Source organism: Hemitrygon akajei, chromosome 10, assembly GCF_048418815.1.
Source record: "Hemitrygon akajei chromosome 10, sHemAka1.3, whole genome shotgun sequence".
Classification (NCBI taxonomy): Eukaryota; Metazoa; Chordata; class Chondrichthyes; order Myliobatiformes; family Dasyatidae; genus Hemitrygon; species Hemitrygon akajei.
This window is the reverse complement of record NC_133133.1, coordinates 130591627-130615157: the sequence shown is the minus strand read 5'-3', so window position 1 is coordinate 130615157 and position 23531 is coordinate 130591627. Positions and strand designations below refer to the sequence as shown.

Below are 23531 nucleotides of genomic sequence, written 5' to 3'. Positions count from 1 at the left end.
CTATGGAAGCCAGGCCATTGAGTATATTTAAAGTGGAGGTTGATAGGCTCTTGATTAGTAAGGGTGTCAAAGTTTACAGGGAGAATGGGGTTGGGGGGGGTGAATAAATCAAACATGATTTATTCAGCCGATGGGCTGAATAGCCTAAGTCTGCTTCTATGTCTCATGAGTCATCATTCTAACATCAGAGTGGTTGTGTTGCTCCCCTCCCCCCCCCCAAACCAAGTCAGAAAGTTGAGGGTTCAGGTCACACTTCGGTGAGCCATGTACAGATTCTATGTAGTATGGAGAGGGTGCTGCACTGTCAGAGGATCTGCCTTTTCGACAAACTTTAACCTGGTCCAACAGACTGAGGCAAAAGGGACCTTTACACATGCAAAGATGAAGGAAGCTCCCCATTGCACCCCACAGACATATTTATTCCTGTACCAATGTCACCGAACACTAACAAACTTTTACAGTTGTCTTTACAGATGCCATGATTATGGCATATTCTCAAAGAACTTGTTGAACGTGCGAGGAACTCTGAACCAAATGATTGTGATTCTCTTCATCTTGAATCAGTGAATCAGATTAAATCTCTTGGACCTGATAGTGCAGCCCCTGAAGATGTTCAAAGTTTCCTTGATCCTACAAAAACACCTGTACGTAGGATGGTCGCCAATGTAAGGGAAGAGGAAGGGAGGAGATGGGTAATGATATTAAGGGCAGCACTGATGCTCAGCAATTAGAGTTCCTGCTAAAAAGGGCCAGTGATGTAGATTCAATCTGTGTTTGGAATTAGCGTGGTCTCCCTGCGACTGCGTGCACTTCCAGCTTCCTCCAACATACCAAAAAAACACATGGTTTGGTAGATTAATTGGTCACATAGATCCTATCGTGCAGGTGAGTGCTGGAGTCCGAACTGGGGTGGGTGATTGATGAGAAACGGAGAACAAAATGGGTTAGGAAACAATTAGTGTCGAATGGGCTGGTCCAATGGGAAGGGCTTAAGGGCCTATTCCTAAGCTGTCTCTTTGAGAAGTACTGCTGGGAGTATCCTGACTGGATACTTGCATTACGGTCTGCTGTGGCCATCCACCAGCGACCTGGGTTCATTTCCCGCCACTGTCTGTGAGGTTTTTTATACGTTTTCCTCATGACAGCGTGGGTTTCCTCTGGGTACTCCAGCTTCCTCCCACCGTCCAAAGACGTACTGATTGGTAGGTTAATTGTTCATTGTAAATTGCTTGTGATTAGGCTAGGGTTAAATCGGGGTACTGGGCTACACAGCTCAAAGGGCCGGGTAAATACAATTTTAAAAACACAAATCACTACCTCAGTACTGGAACACCGTGACTACTTTGCACTGCAGTACATTAAAAACTTTGTGTCTAATCAATGTTTAATTTAATATAATCTATATTTAATTTTCTTGTTTAGTTCCATGTTTAATTTATGTTTTTCTTCCGGTCTCGATGATGCCAAGCTATGATGTCTATCGATGCTGTGGTTCAGAATTATAGATTCAAGGTACATTTATTATCAAAGTATGTCTGCAATATACAACCCTGAGATTCGTCTTCCCACAGATATCAAACCCCTTCCACATGCAAAATAAAACAAATTGCACAATCGGCAGTAAAAAAAAAAGCGGAAAACACAGAACATAAAACACAAAGAGCCCAGGCATACTCAGTTCATTATCTTCAGGCTGCCCTGATTCAAAATCGCCCAAAATAGTGGCGAAGGTAAAAGGAGTGAGCAGAAAGCAGAAACACATCATTACGTGAGCTACAGAGTCCAGTCGACAAACCACATCTGTTAAACCTTCCCCAAGACCCAGGACTCCAGCGCCATCCTCTGCGAGAGGGAGAGAGACAGACCAGCCCACGCAGACATCTTCCTTTGGCAGCAGCGACAGAGAGGCTGGTAGACAGCACAGAACACGTTTGCCTTCCCCACACGCCTTGATGATTTCAATCTTCCTTGGCACTTTAATCAGTGAGATCGGGAGAGAAATGGAGTCAATCATGGGCTCGCGTCCCAAGTCCAGGGTTCTTGGCCTCGAGGGTGCAGACTTCACTCAAAGCCTCATGGAACATCCTTGGAGACAGCAAAGAGCCAGATCACCGAACACACCGCCAAAATGTAGATCATTAACTGGAGGACATCACCCTTGAAGTAGTTGTATTCTTTAGCTTCACAGGGATGGTTTTAGGATTAAAGAGAGAGTTGGGGGTCAGATTAAAGTTTAGGGACAGAGATTAGAGGAAGTTAGAGGTCATGGGCAGAAATTAAAAGGCTCTGAGAATAATTTGAAAGTCCAGGTCAAATGTCAGCAACCGGTCCCAGGTTGGAAGTCTGTACGGGTTGGGGTGGGTGAGTCCGGGTGCTGTAGGATTCATAAGAGGCAGTGAACCCTTCTCCGCCTCTAGGCACCTGGGCTGGAGGTTCATCCAAGTCTGGTAGCCAAGGTCTGTGTGAGCCTGGAAATAGAGGCCCAAAGTTCAAACCTAATGAAGTCTGGAAGGCAAAGACTGAATGTGGAGGCCCAGAGGAGTCACAAGGCCCAGGTCAGGGGTCTGTGCAAGTTCGGCCCATCCTGGAATGAAATCCAAAGTCAGAGGCCCGACGTCTGAGAGTCTGGAAATCCAGGGACAAGACCTGGAGGCTCAGTGAGGTCTGTCCTATGGTTGGAGGCTTGTCTCTCTCACATGCCCATCAGCTCCTCCCAATTCATCTACCACCAACCTCCACACTAGAGACAAGAATGATGTCCTATTAACCTTACGAACCAGCGCACATTTCAAATGCAGGAGGAAACCTATGCAGTAAGTGAGAACATGCAAACTCCACACAGGCAGCACCCAAGGACCGGATTTGAACTCAGGTCCCTGGAGTTGTCAGGCAGAGCTCCATCAGCTGCCTACGGTACCAGTGTCTCTATTCCAGCAGGAAGGCCTCATAAACTCCATTGCTGTAGCCTGCTGTACCCAAAACCCTTTGAGGGAAACTCCTCAAGGCTTCAATCTAATCATCTCTGAAATAACCGTATTTCAGCAAAAGTAGAGGATATTACACATACGCTTCACACATTCTACACTCTCGTGCATCTGCAAGATGTTACAGACCCCTCCCCATCAGCATCACAAGAGCCTTATCCAGTTTTGTGCCTCTTCAACACCCAATTTTGAATATATAGTATGCATAGCACCTTTGACAGTAAACATGGTCAGTTTTATTGTGTGCATTTGTATTCTAAATTACATGCATTAATTTTTAGTATTATTACCCATTGTATTTTATATTGTGTTTAACTATATGTTGCGTATCTTAAGTTCTGTGACGTTATCCTTACCACTGCACAGGGAAAATAGAGTGAATTGAATTGAATATGAATTACACAGAGTGCTTTGATATGTTCTGGGACTGGAATAAGTGCTGTGGAAATCTGAACATTTATCTTGGTGGTTTTGAGTAATATAATCCATTTTTGAGAATACCCAACTCCTAGTGGGAGCCACAAAACTTGGTACTGGTTGGTACTGGAACAGGCTCAGTGTGGAAGCTGGCCACTTGTTTGTGTCTGACATTAGTAATTGGAATAAAAACAGCAAATGCAATTTTTGTTTCTAACACTACCCTCATTGACCTTTCCAACTTTTCAAGCAGTAGGTTTCTGTCTGCCCTTTTCACTCAGAATTGTACATGAATTGCGTTGTGAATGAATGATTCTTGTTTTGCTTTGAGTCTGTCAAAGCATGACAGTGATGTAATGTAGAAACTATGACAATTAAAAACTTCAGGGGTCATGCCTTCTTTCCACTGCTACCGTTGGGCAGGAAGTACAGAAACCTGATGACCTGCACCACCAGGTTAGAACAGGAACAGCTACTTTCCAAGAGCCATCTGGGTTTGAACTGACCTGCACAATCCTCACCCTACTTCAGTAAAGATCATAAGTCACAAGACATAGGAGCAGAATGAGGACATCTGGCCCATTGAGTCTGCTCCGTCATTCAATCATGGCTGATCCTTTTTTTCTCCCCTATCTCCTCCTCAATCCCAGTTCCCACCCTTCTCCCCATAACTTTTGATGCCATGTCCAAACAAGAACCTATTAATCTCTGCCTTAAATACACGCAACGACCTGGCCTCCACAGCTGCACATGGCAGCAAATTCCCCAAATTCACTACCTTTTGGCTAAAGAAATTTCTCTGCATCTCTATTTTGAAAGGGCGCCCTTCTGTCCTGAGACTGTGCCCCCTTGTCTTAGACTCTCCCACCATGGGAAACATCCTTTCCACATCTACTCTGTCTAGGCCATTCAAAATTCAAAAGGTTTCAATGAGATCCCCACCTCATCCTTCTGAATTCCAGCGAGTACAGACCCAGACCATCAAATGTTCCCTGTCTGATAACCCTTTCATTCCTGGAATCATCCTTATGCACCTCCTCTGGACCCTCTCCAATAACCGCACATCTTTTCTAAGATGAGGGACCCAAAACTGTTCACGATACTCTAGGTGAGGCCTCACCAGTGCCTTATAAAGCCTCAGCATCACATCCTTGCTCTTCAAAGGAGTACTACAGGCCACCTCTTGTACTACTGTGGGCTTGTCTCTGATTGTGCTTTTCTTTTGCACTAGTGTCTTGCTATGAAGTCTTTTCCTTCTTTGTCTCGAATAACTTATATCTTGTGTATATGAATCTACATGCCTCTGACACCACTGCAATTTTTCATTCCATCCATCATTAAGGATCCCCACTACCCAGGACAAGCCTTCTTATCTTTGCTACCATCAGGGATGAGGTACAGGAGCCTGAAGACACACACTCAACTATTTTAGGAACAGCTTCTTCCCCTTTGCCATCAGGTTCTAAATGGTCAACAAACCCATGAGCACTACTGCACCATTTTTGCTCTCTTTCTGCACAAACTATTTACTTTAAGTATAAGTATAAAGCAGTAATTTATAGTGTAGTTTAATGTATTGACCTGTACCACTGCTGCAAACTAATTTCATGACTTAAGTATGTCAATGATAATGAACCCGATTTTGATTCTCTGCACCTGTATCTCATCGTCTTTGTGCATTTTTCAATAAATTCGAGTTGACTTGAACTGCCAGAGGCTGAGGGAAAAGCTGGCAATCTGCATCAGCCATCAAGTGATGGCAGTGGTAGTGCACCAGTTATTGCTGCTGCACCCGTGCCGGAGACCCTGGTTCGATCCAGACCCCGGTTGCTGTCTGCGTGGAGTCTGCATGGTCTCCCTACAGCTGTCAGAGTTCCTTCTCGGTGTTCTGGCTTCCCTCAAAGTCCCAAAGATGTGCTGATGGGTTGATCGTACTACTTAGCACATGTAGGAGGCAACCAAATTAAAGGAGAGGGTCCATGGGCGTGTGTGAGGGGCAGAAGCAGAGGGGCAAAGATCTAATGGGATTGCTGTGATGGGTTAAATGGCATCCACATCAAAATAAGTAAGGAAGTAAGACGGTGGTTGGTAAATGAAGACTTTAAATATAACCCGTAATGATTGTCTATCGCTTCATTTATACTGGTAATAGAATCCTCCCCACTTTTAGTGTCTTTCCCCTTTCTTTCCAGTTGTGAAGAAGGGTCTCGGTCCGAAACGTCGACTGTTTATTCATTTCCATAGATGCTGTCTGACTTGCTGTGCTCCTCCAGCATTTTGTGTGTGTTGCCTTGGCATTGAAGTAATCTCCACTGTTCAGTCTTGCATTTTAAAATCTGCTGCAGTGGACTCGAACTTTAATCAATTACGCACCTCTGAGGCATCTTTGCACAATTAACAGTGCTATAAAAATGCAGGGAATCGTTGGTGTGCGCAAGTGTGAAGCTATTTGCGATTTACTATTGATACTGACGTCCCATGTGAGAGTCACCGCACAAATGTAATCAGGCACATTGAATTCCAATTCCAACGGTCGGTGTTCCATAGGCAAGCAGCAGGGGGTGGGAGTCCTTAATGATGGATGGAATGAAAAATTACAGAGGCACACAGATTCAAACAATACACGGGACATAAATTATTCCAGACAGTGAAGAAAAAGACTAGTGTAAAAGAAATGCCAAATCAGACCAGCCCATAGTAGTGCAAGAGGTGGCCCGCAGTTGCCTGTAGCTGAGGTAGGTTTAGGATTGTGCAGATCGGTTCAAAATCCTAATGTCTGTAGGAAAGTAGTTGTTCTTAAAACCAAGCGGTGGAGAACTTCGTTGCTCCATCGGCAAGCTCCAGCAAAATCACTCCCCACTTTGCCAGTGGAAGTGGGAAGAAATTTGCATACATCAAAGTCCCAAATTAACGTCACCCTGATTTGGCATTTCCACATTGCTGTTGTTTTTGTTTTGCAGATAACAACAAACGCTTCCAAGCTGTTAACCTTCGTTTGTATTAACTGCCATGTCTGTTATTGATGTTATCAACAGGACTGTTCAATGATAGAATCATACCTCCACCTGAGCATCATTTGATGTGATTATGGAGGCATTCAGAATGTAACTTGTCAGAGAAAGCTTGTCGAGAATGTTGCTGGCGGGAGCAACTAATGATTTAAAATCTATTTGCACATCTCCTGCTCCATTCCATGTAATCCAACTCTGCTGCAATGTTGTGTTTGGTTTATCTGCAATCACCAATTTAACATGCCACGCACAGGGGACACAGCCAGTATAAATTGCGAGAAAACCAACAGCAGGCACTGCATCTAAAAACAACATATAAAAATTGTCATTAAAACTAACACTCTGGGACCATTGAGCCATGGAGAAGCTCGGCAGGCATTAATTTAGAGGGGTGAAGTTTCATTAGCTCCATCGGGCTAATTTGTTATCAGAACTCCTCCTGTGAATTGGAGATACCCAGAGACTCCCCTCATTCGCCAAGGTACAACATTTCAGCAGACGAAGCATTTCCAGCAGCTGGAAAGAGTCAATAATTGCCCACAAAGTTAATGAAAGATGAGTGGATCTTAATGGCCTGGTTCCCAGCTAATTGAGGGTTCACCTGAATCCCTGCTGCCTCAGCCAAGGACATGGGAAAGCTGTGCCAGTACCTTGGCATTCTTTTCTTTCATCCAGCTCATTAGCTTCAAGTCTGACCTGGAGTTGGCCATACTTCACTTGCTGCGGGATACAGCACGAGGTTGTCATGAGTCGCTAACAAGCAGCTGCCCTGTAAAGATGGAAATTAATTCTGGGTGTTGCTCACCTGTGCTGAAAAAAGCCTTCACATTGGTGCTGAACGAGGAGGGAGAATATTCCAGGGATTGTTCTCACATTGCGATACCTTTATCAATTGCTGGCCTGCCCTTTCAGTCGATTGTACATGACTGAAGGAAACAGTCAAGATCTGTAACCCAAACATCTTCCTCCGACCCATGGCCTAAAGAAGCTACTGCACTCTCTTCCAGCTGGTTGTTTGTGCCCCATGTTCACAAAGAGCAGCTGGTTACAATAAGGCAGTAAACTGGAAAGAGGCGAGAAACTACTTACAATGGTGTTGCCAGGACGAGTGTGTCTGAGTTATCTTTATTCCTTGGAAAACAGAGCAACCTTATAGAAAGATTCAGAATTATGAGAGGTATAGGTAAGGTAAGGTTGTTATAGCCGGGGGGGGAGGGGGGGCAGGGTGGTAATGGGGCCAAACTCCCACTGCCTATTAAATGCTACCAATGGCGTGCGCCTCAAATAGCCTCTGCAACCAAGTCTAGTTCCTGGCCTTCAAGTGTGGCTTAGCTATTAAACCCGGTGGAACTGTTTCTACTGACAGGAGAAAGGACAAAGGCAGGTTACTGGCACCTTAAAACCAGTTGCTTCAGGCAGATGGGCTCATCAGCCATGGTTGGCAGCTCATCTAGGAGAAGGAAATCTCTGATCTCAAACCTCTGCCGCCTTGCGGCAGCACCTATCATAGGGAAGGCTTTGAGGGAAAAATCCGGAGCTGGGGTCCCTAAGGCAGTCCTACTTTGAGTTCAGTGCTGACTGGCAACTCCTGTGATGCTGCTGGTACCAAACTGTATCAGTCTCTGCCGTTCCTTTCATACATCAGATATGTGGATAGGGGGAGCTAGCCACATGGGCATCAGCTTACTCTCCATACCGTATTTCCCAGGCTTGTGTATCTGGATAGCTAGGATGCAATATCTATGGTCAACTCCAACCAACAGAGACCCTCACATAGGTAAGGTGGACAACAGCAATCTTTTCCCAAGCACAGGGGAAAACTAGAGGGCATCGGTTAAGGGTGGGAGAAAAAAGATTTAAAAGGGAACAGAGAGGACCCTTTTTCACACAGAGGGTGGTGAGTACGGTATATGGAATGAACTGCCTGCCCAGTGATGGAGGCAAATACAATAGTATAATTTAAGCAGTACATAGTTGGAATCATTTTATTCCCCCAATACGTTTTATAAGATATTAGTCGAAATACTGCAAGACTAAAATCATAGTTTAAATCATAGCGTTTTACTGACACAATTTGTATCTTTATCAAAGTCATATATTTTTCACAGTATGCTGTGATTTGTTCCCACGTATTGGCTGAGGATGATATAGCAGTTACATATACAATACCTTCTCATTTTTTAATTAAGTATTGGTTTATTCTTACCTAAGGAATTTCTGTTACCTGGATTACAATGGTGATAGATTTTTCCCAAAGGCATCATCTTTGTATTGAATCTGTTGAATATATTGTATCTAGTGAACCTTTTTAATCCCTGCTTTGCTTCTCAGCTCCTCACTCAGTTTCAAATGCTCTGTATCTTTGTTTAAACTTCAAAATAAACAATCGTGAAGAATCAATGAATCACAGTTTTTCCACTGATTCCTGAACTCCTAAAAGAACCCAAGGATCTAAGATAACTGAGGTCTGACAATAGGTACACGGAGGGGTGGGGTTTGGGGGGATACAGGAAACTGGGACGAGCTGGGTGGGCACTGGGGTTAGTACGGAGTGGTTGGGCCGAAGGGCATGGATCCCTGCTGTGTTGCTCCACGATCCTATGAATGGTGACATCACTGCAGTTACTAATGGGGTGATGGTGGAAACAGACCCTTTGGCCCCATGGAGTCTGTGCCAACCCATTTATCACAAACCCATTTCATTCTCCCCACTTTCCCGCCAACTACCCGATTCTATGCCTCACTCACACACACGGAGCAGCTGGTAGTGGCCAATTAGCCTACTAATCTGCACGCCTTTGGGACGATAGAGGCAACTGAAGCACCTGGAGGAATTTGCATGCAATTTTGGTCATTCCATTACAGTTTTGCAAAGAGTATAGAAGATATTTATCAGGATGCTACCTGGATTAGAGGGATGAACTATGAATGTAGGAGAAATTGGATAAACTTGGGTTGTTTTCTCTGGCGTGGTAGAGGCTGAGGGGTGGCCTGATAGGAATTTATGAGAGGCAGGGATGGGGCAGATGGAATCTTTATCCCAGGGGTAGAAATATCAAATATTAGAATTTGTACATTTAAGGTGAGGGGAGGAAACTTTAAAGAAAGTATACAGGGTAGGTTTATTACACAGTAGTTGGTAGGTGCTCGGAATAGCTGCAGAGGTGGCGGCGGAAACAAATGTCAGCAGCATTTATCAGGTTTTTAGATAGACACGTGAATATGGAGAGAATAGAGGGATATGGACCACGTATCGTCAGAGTAAAATGGTTTAGTTTAATTTAGCATTGTGCTTGGTACACCCATCGCGAGCTAAAGGGGTTGTGCCTGTTCGTTCTCTTCGATGTTCTATGACACAGGGAAGGTATAAAAAACAGGCAGGAGCAAGGGTCACATTTGAACCCCAGGGTACTGAACCTGTGAGGCAGCAGCTCCATTAGTTGCGCCAATGTATCTCTCTTAATCTCCTTGATCTTAAATGTTAACATTGTTTCTCTTTCCACAGATACTGTCCGACTTGATGATTGTTAGTAACATCTCCTTCATTGATCCAGGCAGCTCTCTGATGCTCAGGAGACCCATTCTTTGTTCTCTTTACCTCTCCTGGGAATTTTTTTTAAAACCGCTACATCGTCTTCTTGTGTATCTGATCAAGGCTCTAGTAACATCTCATATTCTATCTGGTTTCCTCCTACAGTCCAAAGACGTACCGGTTGGTAGGTTAATTGGTCATTGTATTTTGTCCTGTGATTAGGCAAGGGTTATTTTGGGGGACTGCTGGGCGGCGCGGTTCAAAGGGCTAAAAGGGCCTATTCCTCACTGTATCCCAATAAATAAATAAACAAACATTAACTGCTTATTCCTCGTGTTTATGATCAGTGGGATGTAACTGCATTGTAACACCCTTGGCCACAGTTGATATAGTTCTACAAGAATTGGATGACCTTCTAAAATATTTAACGTGAACTGCAGATATTGCATCTTTGTGTCTATTAGCGGCAGTGAGCACTTGTAAAACTATTCTGCAAGCAGCATCTCATGGGGAAGAACAATCAGATTGATTCCTGATGACATGGCACTGACCCACTAAAAGGAAAGTGGAGAAGCATGTCCCTTTTGGCCTCTAAAGGACATGGCGAAAGGTGATTTCCTGAAAATGGAGCAAGCAAAAGAAAAAAAGAGATTACTCTTTAGTTCTTTTAAAATTTAAATTGAGATACAGAGTTGGAGCAGTTGTGGAAATTGACAGTGAAAATGAGATTGAAAATCCCAAATGTCCAATGTGACAAATGAGCGATAGGTGGAAACAAAGAAGATCCATTTATATATGTGATGGGAAAGCAAAATAATTTTAGAGAAACAAGGTATAATGGTCTAGTGAGGTCCTAGGTGGCGTTCTATGCCCATTCAAGAGCTTGGAGAGGACACAGAGGAAGTTACCACCATGTCCACAGAGATAAGGTGCTTCAGTTACATGGAGAGGCGGGCCGTGCTCACCCTTCAGCAGAGACTGTTCATGGTCAATCCTTACAACCGAAATGCCATTCTACTGGTTTGATTTCACTCAGCCCAGAAGCAAGTGATGGAGAATCAAAAACTAGAGGACACAGTTTGACGGTTAGAGGTGAAGGGTTTAATTAGAACCTGAGGTGCACTTTTTCCAGATTCAGAATTATGTCCATTATCATTGATATGTCATGAAATCTGTTTATACATCAGGTGGTACATACAGTATGTGCAACCAGCTGTATGGCAGTGGTTGAGGCAGGTACACTGGACACATATAAGTAGCATGTGGACAGGTATGTGGATTATTAAGAATTGAGAGGGATACAGACCAAAAGCTGGGAAATGAGATTAGCTCGAATACACCTTGATCAGCACTGAGATGTCAGGTTAATGGGCACTTTCCAATGCTGTACTTCCCTATGATTCCGCACTTGGACCAAGAGGGTGTGGTTAATGCTCCAACTAGCTTGAAGCAGCATTGAAGCTCTCAGCAGAGTTGAGGAGAATAAAATAGACATTCTCCAGTACAGCCTGATGGATAAAACCACTGATCGTGGGCCTTTTACCCAGTGTGGAAAGCTCTGGTCTCATCCAATATTGCTGTCCAAATGGACAAGAAAATGAGGATGTCTGTAAAATCAGAGTTTCCCAGTAGTCTCCATTACTTTCTTTTTTGAACGTGTCTTAGCCTTAGGTTTTGATGAGGAAAGATTGGTAAATTTAGCCTTCTGTTATCCAAGCTGAAATCAATTCAATGATTTATTGACGTTATGGGAAAGGTGAAATAGAAGATAAGGCAAAAGCTTTCTATACCTCAGCTTTATTTTTATTGATTTTCATCAATACACAGTAGAGAACATCCTAACTGATGTATAATGGCTTGTTACAGCTGCTTTGCCCACGATCGCAAGAAACTGCAGCAAGTTGCAGACACAGGTCAGCACATCACAGAAACCAGCCTCCTTTCAAAGGAGTCTGCCTATACTTCTTGGTGTCTCAGCAAAGCAGCCAGCATAATCCAAGGCCTCACCCACTCCAGACTCTCTCTCTCTTTTCCCCTCTTCCATCGGACAATAGATACAAAAGCCTGATAGCATACTGTCAGCTTCAAAGGCAGCTTCTATCCCACTGTTCTCAGACTCTTCAACAATAAGGACTCTTGACCTTACAATCTTTATTGTCTTGCAACTTGTTGTCTTCTTGTACTTCCTACACTTTATTCTGTATTCAGTTATTGTTTCCCTTGTTCTGCTACAGTGCACAGTGTAATGATTTGATCTGTACGAATAGTATGCACGATAAGCTTTTCCACTTGCTACATGTGATAATAATAAACCAATTCCAATAAAGCATTGCAGGGACTTTGCGGCAAACGTTGGATCACATACTGTTACCACATCCCCACAACTAAGCCCAACACCAATCAAATATCAATCGGCGACTGTCTCTCTGACAAGAATGCTGATGGAGCCTGACGATTGGGAGTCTTTTTTTTGGGCAAGTCCAAGGCAAGTCAGTTCTGAACTTGTCAAATTAATAATGTCTGCAGAAGATCAGGCTGGAGGTAGGAATGCAAAGAGCAAGATGTTGACCTGTCAGAAAATAATCTCATGGTGCGGACAGTGATCAATACCTGGGACAGAATAGTAGACATTGTTTGGATTTCATTTGGCAAAGGGAAGATGGATGGATTAGCAGCCTGCATAAGGTGGTTTACAGTTAGAAGACAGATTAGACAAAAATAAAAACAGAAGAGATGGCAGATGCTGGATTTTGACCTTAAATGTTGACTCTTTTGTCCCTCCCACAGCTGCTGCTTGACCCTCAGTAGATTGCTCATTTCTTTAGATAAAAATTTATTTGCCTAAAATGCTGCCTGGCCTGCTGCTTTCCACCAGCATTTTGTGTGTATTGCTTCAATTTCCAGCATCTGCAGATTTCCGCGTGTTTGAGATTTATTTGCCTAATGGGTTCCATCCTACTTCCAAAAAAAGGCATCTATATTTTACCGTGCAAGGACACCAACCCTTGCCTGTTTTACTTGGTCACTGGACTGCATTTTGCTTCATAATCTGTTGACCATTACGCTGATGCCTGTGTGATAAGGAACTAGACTCAAGGGGTTTTGCACACACACAAAATGCTGGACGAGCTCAGCATGTCGGGCAGCATCTGCAGAGAGGAATGAATAGTGGATATTTTGAACATCAACTGTTTATTCCTCTCCATAATAGATGCTGCCTGATCTACTGGATTCGTCCAGCATTTTGAGTGATAAGGAACTAGCCGCCTGCGATACTTTCGGAGATTGGGAAACCGAGGTGTGCATCGTGGCATTCAGATGGGGCCACAGCAGGATGCCACAGGGTCCTTGGTTAAGTAAGGTGAGTAAAAGTTTTCCAAACCCATTGCTTCAAATCAGGGGCAGGCCTTCAGAGAACTGAGACTGGACTTTATCATCAGTACAGTTTGATCCTCAATGAACATCCTGGATAGAAATAAACACAGAGGTGTTGGGAAAACTCTAGGATAGCTGCAATAGACGCTTGATCAAAGCAACTATGTCTTGTCTACAGAGAATTGTGGAAGGAGATGCCAGCAGAAGTGGTGGATGTGGGTTTGATTTCAGCATTTACGAGAAGGTTGGATAAGTACATGGACGCGGGGGGTATGGAGGGCTACCGTCATGTGCCGGTTGACGACGTTAGGCAGATTAATGATGGCCCAAAGGGCCTGTTTCTGTACTGTAGTGCTCTATAACTCTAAAGCAAGGTAATCAAGATTGACTGAGTAGTTTATTTTGTCCCCACGAAAAATTGAAATTCAGCATGTGCAGCTGCTGTCAGATGTGCTACCAAGTCAGAACTGGGAGCAAGGGGAATTCCATTATCTCTAAACTCATCTCCAGTGGGAGTGGGTGGAAAAGAGCGAATATCCAGTGTGGGTGGAGTCTTTGATGATGTTTTCTTGTGGCAGCGAGAAGTTTAGACAGATTGCTTGGACAGTAGGTTGTTTCTCTTGTTGGACTGAGCTGTGCCTACAACTCTGCAGTTTCTTGTGGTCTTTGGCAAGTACCAAACCAGGATGCATCCAAATAACACACACAAAATGCTGGAGGAACTCAGCATCCCTGGAAAAAGGTACAGTCGATGTTTTGGGCTGAGACCATTGAGCAGCACGGGAGAAAAAAAAAGCTGAGGAGTAGATTTAAAAGGTGAGGGAAGGGGAGGTAAGAAACACAACGTGAGAGGTCAAACCTGAAGGGGGAGGGATGAAATAAAGAGCTGGGAAGTTGATTGGTGAAAGAGATACAGGGCTGGAGAACGGGGAGTCTGATAGAAGAGGACAGAAGGCCATGGAAGAAAGAAAAGGGTGGAGGAGCACCTGAGGGAGATGATGGGCAGGCAAGGAGATGAGGTGAGAGAGGGAAAAGGGATGGGGAAGGGGGAGGGGCTTTACCAGAAGTTCGAGAAATCGATGTTCATGCCATCAGGTTGGAGGCTACCCAGACAGAATTTAAGGTGTTCTTCCTCCATCCTAAGTGTGGCCTCATCACGACAATGGAGGTGGTCATGGATAGACATATTGGAATGGGAATGGGAAGTGGAATTAAAATGGGTGGGCACTGGGAGATCCCGCCCTTTCTAGCGGACAGAGTGTCGGTGAAGCGGTCTCCCAATCTACTCCTCAGCTTTTTTTCTCCACTGAAGGGTCTCAGCCCGAAACAAATGTCAACTGTACTCTTTTCCATCGATGCTACCTGGCCTGCTGAGTTCCTCCAGCATTTTGTGTGTGTTGTTTTGATTTCCAGCATCAGCAGATTTCCTCTTAGTTGTGGATAAAATGCTTCTGTAAAAATTGGTGAGAATGAGTGGGGAAATGCTGAATCTCCTTAGCCTTCTGAGGAAGTAGAGATGCTTCAGTAATAAAGCCTTGGATGGTTAAATAATAGGCATCTGTTAGTCTCAAGAAACCATGGATTTGCGCCATGGAAAGTTTCCAGGGAGCAGGCCTGGGCAGGGTTGTATGGGAGACCGGCAGTTGCCCAAGCTGCAAGTCTCCCCTCTCCACACCACCGATGTTGTCCAAGGGAAGGACACTAGGACCCATACAGCTTGGCACCGGTGTCGTCGCAGAGCAATGTGTGGTTAAGTGCCTTGCTCAAGGACACAACACGCTGCCTCAGCTGAGGCTCGAACCAGTGACCTTCAGATCACTAGACCGATGCCTTAACCACTTGGCCACGCGCCAACACACATGGTTAAATAAAGAGGAAAAGATAGATAGAGTGGACACGGAGAGGATGTTTCCAACTGTGGCAGAGTCTAGGACCAGCAGGCACATCTCTTTACCCAGAGGGTGGTGAATCTGTGAAATCCATTGCCACAGACGGCTGTGGAGGCTGTCATCGGGTATAATTAAGGTGGCGGTTGATAGGTTCTTGATTAGTAAGGGCACCAAAGGATATGGGGAGAAGGCAGGAGAATAGGGCTGAGAAGGAAAACAAGTCAGCTATGATCGACTGCTGGAATAAACTTGATGGGCTGAATGATACAATTCTGCTCCCACACCATAAAGACTGATGGCCTTGAAAGCCTTATTCCACTGTGAGGGTGTGCAGGGACGATGGGGATTCGGATACTGGGTGGGATTAATGGTTCATTCCAAACAGCCAAGGTAAAGGTCGTCACTTAACATTCCTCTCACTTGCTGCTTTTATCATAATTATAAACATGGAAATCCCCAAGTGATTCACTTAGCCCAGTCGACAAGCTACAGACAGTGCTGAAATAATGATAGGACAAGAAACAAAGTCCACTGGGACTGCAGTTTATGATACCTGCTCACTGTCACTCCTCTCGTTAAATTTCTGCTGAATTCAGGGGACTTTACATTTCCTCCTCATACACAAATCCATCCAAACACAAACAATCCCCTGCCATGTGTGAACTTCATTACAATTGTAATGAACAGCCACGTGTTTACAGTTGTGGTCCACTGCGGAACTGTCACCAGGATTTATTGTCGTCCCATGAATCCTACAGGAAGCATCATTTGCTATTTTTCCGGAGTTATAATTCTGTCTGTATCAAGCTGGCTGGATTTGATTGGGGCATGAGCACATGCATGACAGCCACTCTATCATGAACCAGTGCTGTACAACGAAGAAACTGGCCCTTCAGCTCATCTTGTCTGTGCCAACCAGTACCTCTGGGTTCAACCAATAATCAGGCATCTTTTGTCCTGTAATTTAAAAGGTGATGGCCTTAATTCTTTACTTTTGCTTTCTAAGCCCTCCCTACCATCGAGCATTTCTACACAGAGTGTTGTCGCAGGAAAGCAGCATCCATCATCAGGGACCTCCAACACTCAGGTCATGCTCTCTTCTCACTGCTGCCATCAGGAGGAAGCTATAGGAGCCTCAAGACTTCAGGAACAGTTATTACTACCTGGCTCTTGAACCTGCAGGGATAACCACTCACCCCAATACTGAACTGTTCCCACAACCTATGGATTCACTTTCAAGGTCTTTTCATCTCATGCTCTTGATATTTATTACTCATTTATTATTATTATTATTATTATTATCAGGATATTTTGTCCTTTCTTTTTGTATTTGCAGTTTCTTTTGCACACTAGTTGTTTCTCCTGTTGGTGTTGACTTTCATTGATTCTATTATGGTTATTGGATTTATTATGCCCGCAAGAAAATGAATTCCGGGGTTGTATATGGTGACATATCGGTACTTCGATAACAAATATACTTTGAACCATTTTTTGAGCTTTGAATTTAACTCTACATGAAACATTAGTGAAATACCTGAAGATCTCTTTTGAGATTTATTTTATATTCAAAGTCTGTATATGCCCTTGCTCCTGGGTCTTTCATGAAATGGTTGAGACCTAGTGCATTGACTGAGAAGAGATTGGCTTTGATAGGCCTCATCCTTTCTCCATCTTAGGTATTTAGGATGACTTACTCCCATTCTGGTTCTGTGGATTCTGAGGTGACGGGTAAGATCCAGGTGGATTCTGAGGTGACTGGTAAATCCAGGTGGATTCTGAGGTGACTGGTAAATCCAGGTGGATTCTGAGATGACGGTTAAGATCCAGGTGGATTCTGAGGTGACGGTTAAGATCCAGGTGGATTCTGAGGTGACTGGTAAATCCAGGTGGATTCTGAGGTGACGGGTAAGATCCAGGTGGATTCTGAGGTGACGGGTAAGAACCAGGTGGATTCTGAGGTGACGGGTAAGAACCAGGTGGATTCTGAGGTGACGGTTAAGATCCATTTGGATTCTGAGGTGACGGTTAAGATCCAGGTGGATTCTGAGGTGACTGGTAAATCCAGGTGGATTCTGAGGTGACGGGTAAGATCCAGGTGGATTCTGAGGTGACGGGTAAGATCCAGGTGGATTCTGAGGTGACTGGTAAATCCAGGTGGATTCTGAGGTGACGGGTAAGATCCAGGTGGATTCTGAGGTGACGGGTAAGAACCAGGTGGATTCTGAGGTGACGGTTAAGATCCATTTGGATTCTGAGGTGACGGTTAAGATCCAGGTGGATTCTGAGGTGACGGATATGATCCAGGTGGAACGTGCTGCTTAGGCCATAGCTGGGGCAGGTGTTGACAAATCGATGTTCATGCTCTCTCTCTCCCCCCCCCCCCCATTCTGTTTTCTGCAAGGATTGTTCCCTCCGACTCCCTTGTGCATTCGTCCCTAAACAGTCCTTCAAGGTGAGGCAACACCTCTCCTGTGAGTCTGTTGGGGAAATTTACTGTTTTTGGTGCTTCCGGTGTGGCCTCCTGTACATTCAATTCTGATATGTCCATCTATGGCCCTCTCCAGTGTTGTGATGAATCCACAGTTAAGTTGGAGGAACAACACCATCTATTCCGTTTGGGTAGCCTCCAACCTGATGGCATGAACATCAATTTTTCAAGCTTCCGGTAATGCCCCCCAAACCTCCCCCCCCCCCCACTTTCTCCATTTTCCATCCCCCTTTCCTCCTCTCACCTCACCTCACCAATCAACTTCCCAACTCTTTACTTCAACCCCTCCCCCTCCAGGTTTCACATATCACCTCTTCCCCCAACCTTTTGAATCTACCTCTCAGCCTTTTCTCCTCCAGCCCTGCTGAAGGGTCTTGGCCCAAAGTCGACTGTACTTTTTTCCATGGATGCTGCCTGGCCTGCTGAGCACCCCCCAGCATTTTCTGTGCCCAGTTCCTCATAACACCACTCTGTGCGTAACAGGCTACTCCCTCAGAAAAGAAAGGCAGCAAACTGACCCAGCACGAGATGGGGAAATGCTGTGTGCTTAAGCTTACAGAAACGTGGCTCAAGGACAACATTTCATGCACAATCAGTCTTCAGGCCATGCCATTCAGGGACTTGTGACTTTTGAGCTCTGGATCATAACTATATGTGCTGTGTGTGACTCTATGTATTGTGTTTTGCACTTGAATGGTGTTTTGTTTAGCCCTATGGTTGAATAACAATGATCTTGAACCTGAACCTGTTGCACCCACAACCCGAACTCCTCGGTGGAAAGAGGGTTGTAACCAATTTCCACCTTAAAGGATAATTGAGATGAATGCCAAGTTTATTGAGATCCAGAGAGGGTCAAAGATTCCAGTAACATAGCAGAGCCTTGTGTATTACTTGTGTATTTTGCCTGGAAGCCACGGCATCTTGCTTCTGTTTATAATTGGTGGCAGAGGCTGTGACTGTTGAGTTCCCAGAAGGTGGCTTTGATTCCTTGTGCCTCATTTCACAGTGCAGCTCCCTCCATTCACAATTTAACCGCATCAGTTCACCTTTTGTTCCCACAAATAACTCGAAAACAAACATCAGAAGAATTTCTTTTTTCTTTTTTTTTACAGCTAAGCCAACATTTATAGGATTATGAGGCACTTAAACCGATTATGAACTGATTAATTTTACTTCAAGGACACAGCTTGCCTGAAAAAGCAGAGAACAAAATAACAGCTGCAATGGATCCATAAATCCACAGCAATGGAATACTTTTATTCAGAATGTAATAGTATTTGTTTTATCGTATAAAAAGAATTTGAACGCTAAAAGATTTTGTTTGTTCAATTAGTGCCCTAGTACCTTCTGATTTGCTGATGTACATGTCAATCATAACTAAACTCTACCAGCAGGTTTGGTTGTGAAGCTGCTTTAACATTGCAGGCAAAGGAACAAAGCGTTGGCGCATTCTAGAAAGCTTTAACACAAAGTGCGCTCAAATATAAAGAGTGTAGCAAACACACAATGTCTCCAGCCGTGACAGAGTCCAAACTCATTCTGAACCGGTACAGGTCAAAAACATACCTGAAAGTTATCCAGCATCCACCATTAAGGACTCCCCATCACCCAGACCATGCTCTCTTCCTGCTACTGCTGTCAGGAAGGAGGCACAGGAGCCTTAGGCCCCACACCACCAGGTTCAGGAACAGTGATTACTCTATACTCATTAGACTCTTGAACTCATGTGGATAACTTCACTCACCTCAACTCTGAACTGAATCCACTACCTGTGGACTCACTTTCAAGGACTCTACAACTTATGTTCTCTGTATTATTTATTGACTTTTTAAAATTAATATTTATCATTTTTGCGCTCACTGGTATTTGTCAGTCTGTTTATGTATAGTTTTTGATAAATTCTACAGCATTTTTTAATTTTCCTGTATATGCCCACAAGGAAATGAATCTCAAGGTAGCATATGGAGACATATTTGTACTTTGATAATAAATTTACTTTGAACTTTGAAAGCTAGGCCTGTTACCTTCTACTTTTCCCTGTCTATTCTGAGCTAAAATTGAGTACAGATAGAAATGACTAAATTATGATTTTCTTAAAAAAGTCAAGCCAGTAGATGTGTTTCTTGGACGTAACCTGAAGAGTGTAACTTAATCCTCAGCACAGATTATATTTTTAATTATTAAAATTATGTTTGCCTGATTTATCACTGTGAACTTGTGACCTTGAGGAAGGTATACGGAGGAATAAAACCAGGCATAACGGAACCACATTAAAATAATACACACTTTAACTTAATATGAGCATTTTAGGGACATTATAATATCTAGCAAATAGCACCATTCATATGCAAAGTATACATCACGTCTAATTTATTCATTTATGAAATTATAAATCATATTTGAACAGCTAGTGGGAACATCAACTGAAAGGTAATGTTTCCAGTGACAAATTACTGAGACATGAAAATATTCAAACCACGACGACATTCAGCACTGGACTGCTATGTATTGAAGGGAATAACAGACAAACTCCTCTCACCCCAACACTCTTTCATCCCCGCACCTGTTGCAACTCATCCTCGTAAATCGGGTGGGTGGGGGGGGGGGGTCGGCCTGAAACTTGTTTGTCTTCCAGCACAACGGGATGTCCGTAAGGGAATGCCACCGACTGGCACAGTCCAGGCCGCAGGATTCTGAGCTGAGCAATGCAGTGCCAATGCAAAGGTTCTATGGGGAAGGACCACAGTTTTTACTCCTTCTGCTACCATACACTGATAGGGCTGAATTGAGTGAGGAAGTCCTTTCAAACATTGAAAGGGTGTATCACTCTGGCTGGGTGGGGGGGGTGGGCACATAAGGGCCAATGGTGCAATGCTTTAAAAAAATATTAACACCACTAAATGTATTGACCATATGATATGAAGAATGTAAAAGGCTTTTTGCACTGTGCTTATTCCTTTCTAGCTATTTTTTTTATTATGAATAAAGTTTATTTTTGAAACAAGAGAAAGGGGTAGAAATGGTGAAAGCTTTTCTTGATATTGGTACTCATGCCAACAGCAGAAGATAACATATCAATAGTGGCACTGTGAATAGAAGAGCTAAAGTGTAAGTGTATTTACATATTTACAGATATCGCACAGTGAGGCTGCACTCCACAATTACACCCATCTTACCAATTAACCTACTAAAGATTAAAGTTTAACTTCCTTTGCCACATGTACATCGAAACATACAGTGATATGTTTCACTTGTGCTGAATCACATCAGCGAGGATTGTGTTGGGGACAGCCTGCAAGCATCGCCATGCGTCCAGCGCCAACACAGCCTGCCCACAATTCACGTCTTTGGAACGTGGGAGGAAACCAGAGCCCCTGGAGAAACCTACATGCTCACAAGAACGTACAAACTCCTTATAGATAGCGGTGGAATCGAACCTTTGTCACTGCCACTCTAAAAGCATTAGACAACAGCTGCACTTCATTTAAGTTTTAGCAACATCATGCTACTGGATGCCAGCTATTGTCTCAGTGCCACTGGGCTTAGAATTGTGTAATGATAGGGACAAGGAAAGAGGGTAAAGACAATTCTTGAACCCAAAATTCCTACCCCTAGTGACCATATTGGCTTCTATTGATATAAGGAGATGAAGCAACAGCTGGGTTGACTGTGACATTATATTAGATGGCATAGCACAACAGCAACTGTACCCTTGGATACAGAGCCCTGCTGGTACCTTGTATCCTGTAAGGATTCACTATTGTGTTACCACGTTTAATTTTAGATATTGGACTGTGCTGACCAGTCCTGCTGAGAGACTCTGCAGCCTTTTTGAACTGAAAGTCAAAGTTATTATGTTTTTTTTAAGTTCCCAAAACTAATTGAAGGAAAAACACAGGAGCCGGGGTTTTACTTTCCTTTTCTTTAGTGAGGCACACACATATACAGCATGACGTGGTGGCGTAATAACGTATGCCATTCATGTACTTTTACATTTTACCCCCAATGAATTATGTAAACAAAGAATGCTTAATCAAATATATTTACAATGTTACTCAATTATTACTGAAATATTAAATACACTACAAAAGTAAATTTTATGATCAAAGTATAAACTGTATGCTATTGTATACTACCTTGAGGTTTATTTTCTTGCAGGAATTTAGAGAAATAAAGAAATACAATTGAATTTACAAAAAAAATCTATCCATTAACGAAGAGACAAATAACCAATGTACAAAAGTCGCTTTACTTTTGCAAACTCAATATTTTGATAGGATCCTGAACACTAGCTGCTTAAACGAGTTTCTCAGTCCAACAGCATCATTTATTCCAACAAAGCAACAAAATTACTTGAAACTCGCCAATTAATAGAAACTCATTATGTAAAATCAACAGTATCACCTCAATATATAGAGATTGCTCTTTGACACAGAGGGAAAGACAGATATTTGATTTCTTTTTAGGCTATGTGCTTGCAGGATAAATGAATTTTTATATTAAGAGGAGCATGCATAGCATTTGTAGTGACTGAAATCTGGTGCAGCCAACACATACGGTGTATGGGGAAAGTTCAGTCTAAAGTCCTCTTGTCATTGCAGTCTGAGAGGCTGCAACCTAAACAGAAGCACTTTGGACTGTTTCCTCCTGTAAGTCAAAATTTATGTCATACTCAGGTAATGTCCATCTTGTAATAAAGGGAACCTCATGTCTGTACTGCGAACAGTGACAATTTTTCCTTCCAATTTTTGAAACCTGACAAGTACCCTAGTAACACGCTCGGTATTAATACTGGGAACAACAGACATAGCATAGTGATTAGCATAATGTTTCAAAGCAACAGACTGGGGTTCAATTCCCGCCGCTGTCTGTAAGGAGTTTGTACTTACTCTCCGATCGCGTAGGTTTTCTCCAGGTGCTCTGCTTTCCTCCTACATTCCAAAGACGTACAGGTTAGGGTTACTTAGTTGCAGCATGCCATTTAGGTGCCAGAAGCATGATGCTGCTATCACATTTTAGGCTATGTTGGTCATTGATGCAATCAGCAGATTTCACTGTACATTTTAATGATTACATGACAAATGAGGTCAATCTTTAATCTTCAATCAATTCACCCCACTTCGTTCAACTTCCAGCTGTTGGAAGTCTAGGACCTGGTATGCTTCCACCAACCATGCTCAATCTTTAGATCTCTTTCAGATCTCCACGTGTATTGGCATGTGACCAAGTGATTAAGGTGTTCATCCAGTGATTTGAAGGTCGCTAGTTTGAGCCTTGGCTGAGGCTGCGTGTGTGTCCTTGAGCAAGGCACTTAACCACACATTGCTCTGCGATGACACCGGTGCCAAGCTGTATGGGTCCTAATGCCCTTCCCTTGGACAACATCGGTGGCGTGGAGAGGGGAGACTTGCAGCACAGGCAACTGCCGGTCTTCCATATAACCTTGCCCAGGTTTATGCCCTGGAAGCTTTCGAAGGTGCAAATCCATGGACTCATGAGACTAACGGAAGCCTACAGACACTCTCATATTAGCTCTCATATTTAGTTTCCTTCAACTAGAGCAGGGGTTCCCAACCTGGGAACCCCCTTCCATGGACCCCTTCCTTGTTTAATGGTAGAGGTTCATTGAATAATAAAAGAATAGGGTACCCTTGAGCTGGAGAGCAAAGGAAACAAAATCTTGAGCACTGTTAACCCTATGTTTTGACAAGGTGACATCCTGAGGTGAGGCAGCGGTGGTTGGGGAATGCACTTCACAATGGCTGACAGATCTACTGTTGGAATAGAGGGGACATGAGGAAAGACAAACAGGGAGAAAAGGGTTTTCAGTAGGAG

At 43.6% G+C, this 23531-nt stretch overlaps 1 protein-coding gene across 5 annotated transcripts in view; it reads right to left on the bottom strand.

Annotated features, from left to right (window-relative positions):
- large1 (LARGE xylosyl- and glucuronyltransferase 1) overlaps positions 1-23531 on the bottom strand; it is a 405419-nt gene that overhangs the window by 35418 nt on the left and 346470 nt on the right. For 4 of the 5 annotated variants that reach the window (XM_073058955.1, XM_073058957.1, XM_073058958.1 and 1 more), the window contains exon 10: positions 22586-22627. The exons of the other annotated variant lie outside the window; for it this stretch is intronic. In XM_073058955.1, the coding sequence (XP_072915056.1) occupies positions 22586-22627 (42 nt within the window). The remainder of the gene's footprint in view (positions 1-22585; positions 22628-23531) is intronic. 5 annotated transcript variants of the gene reach the window in all.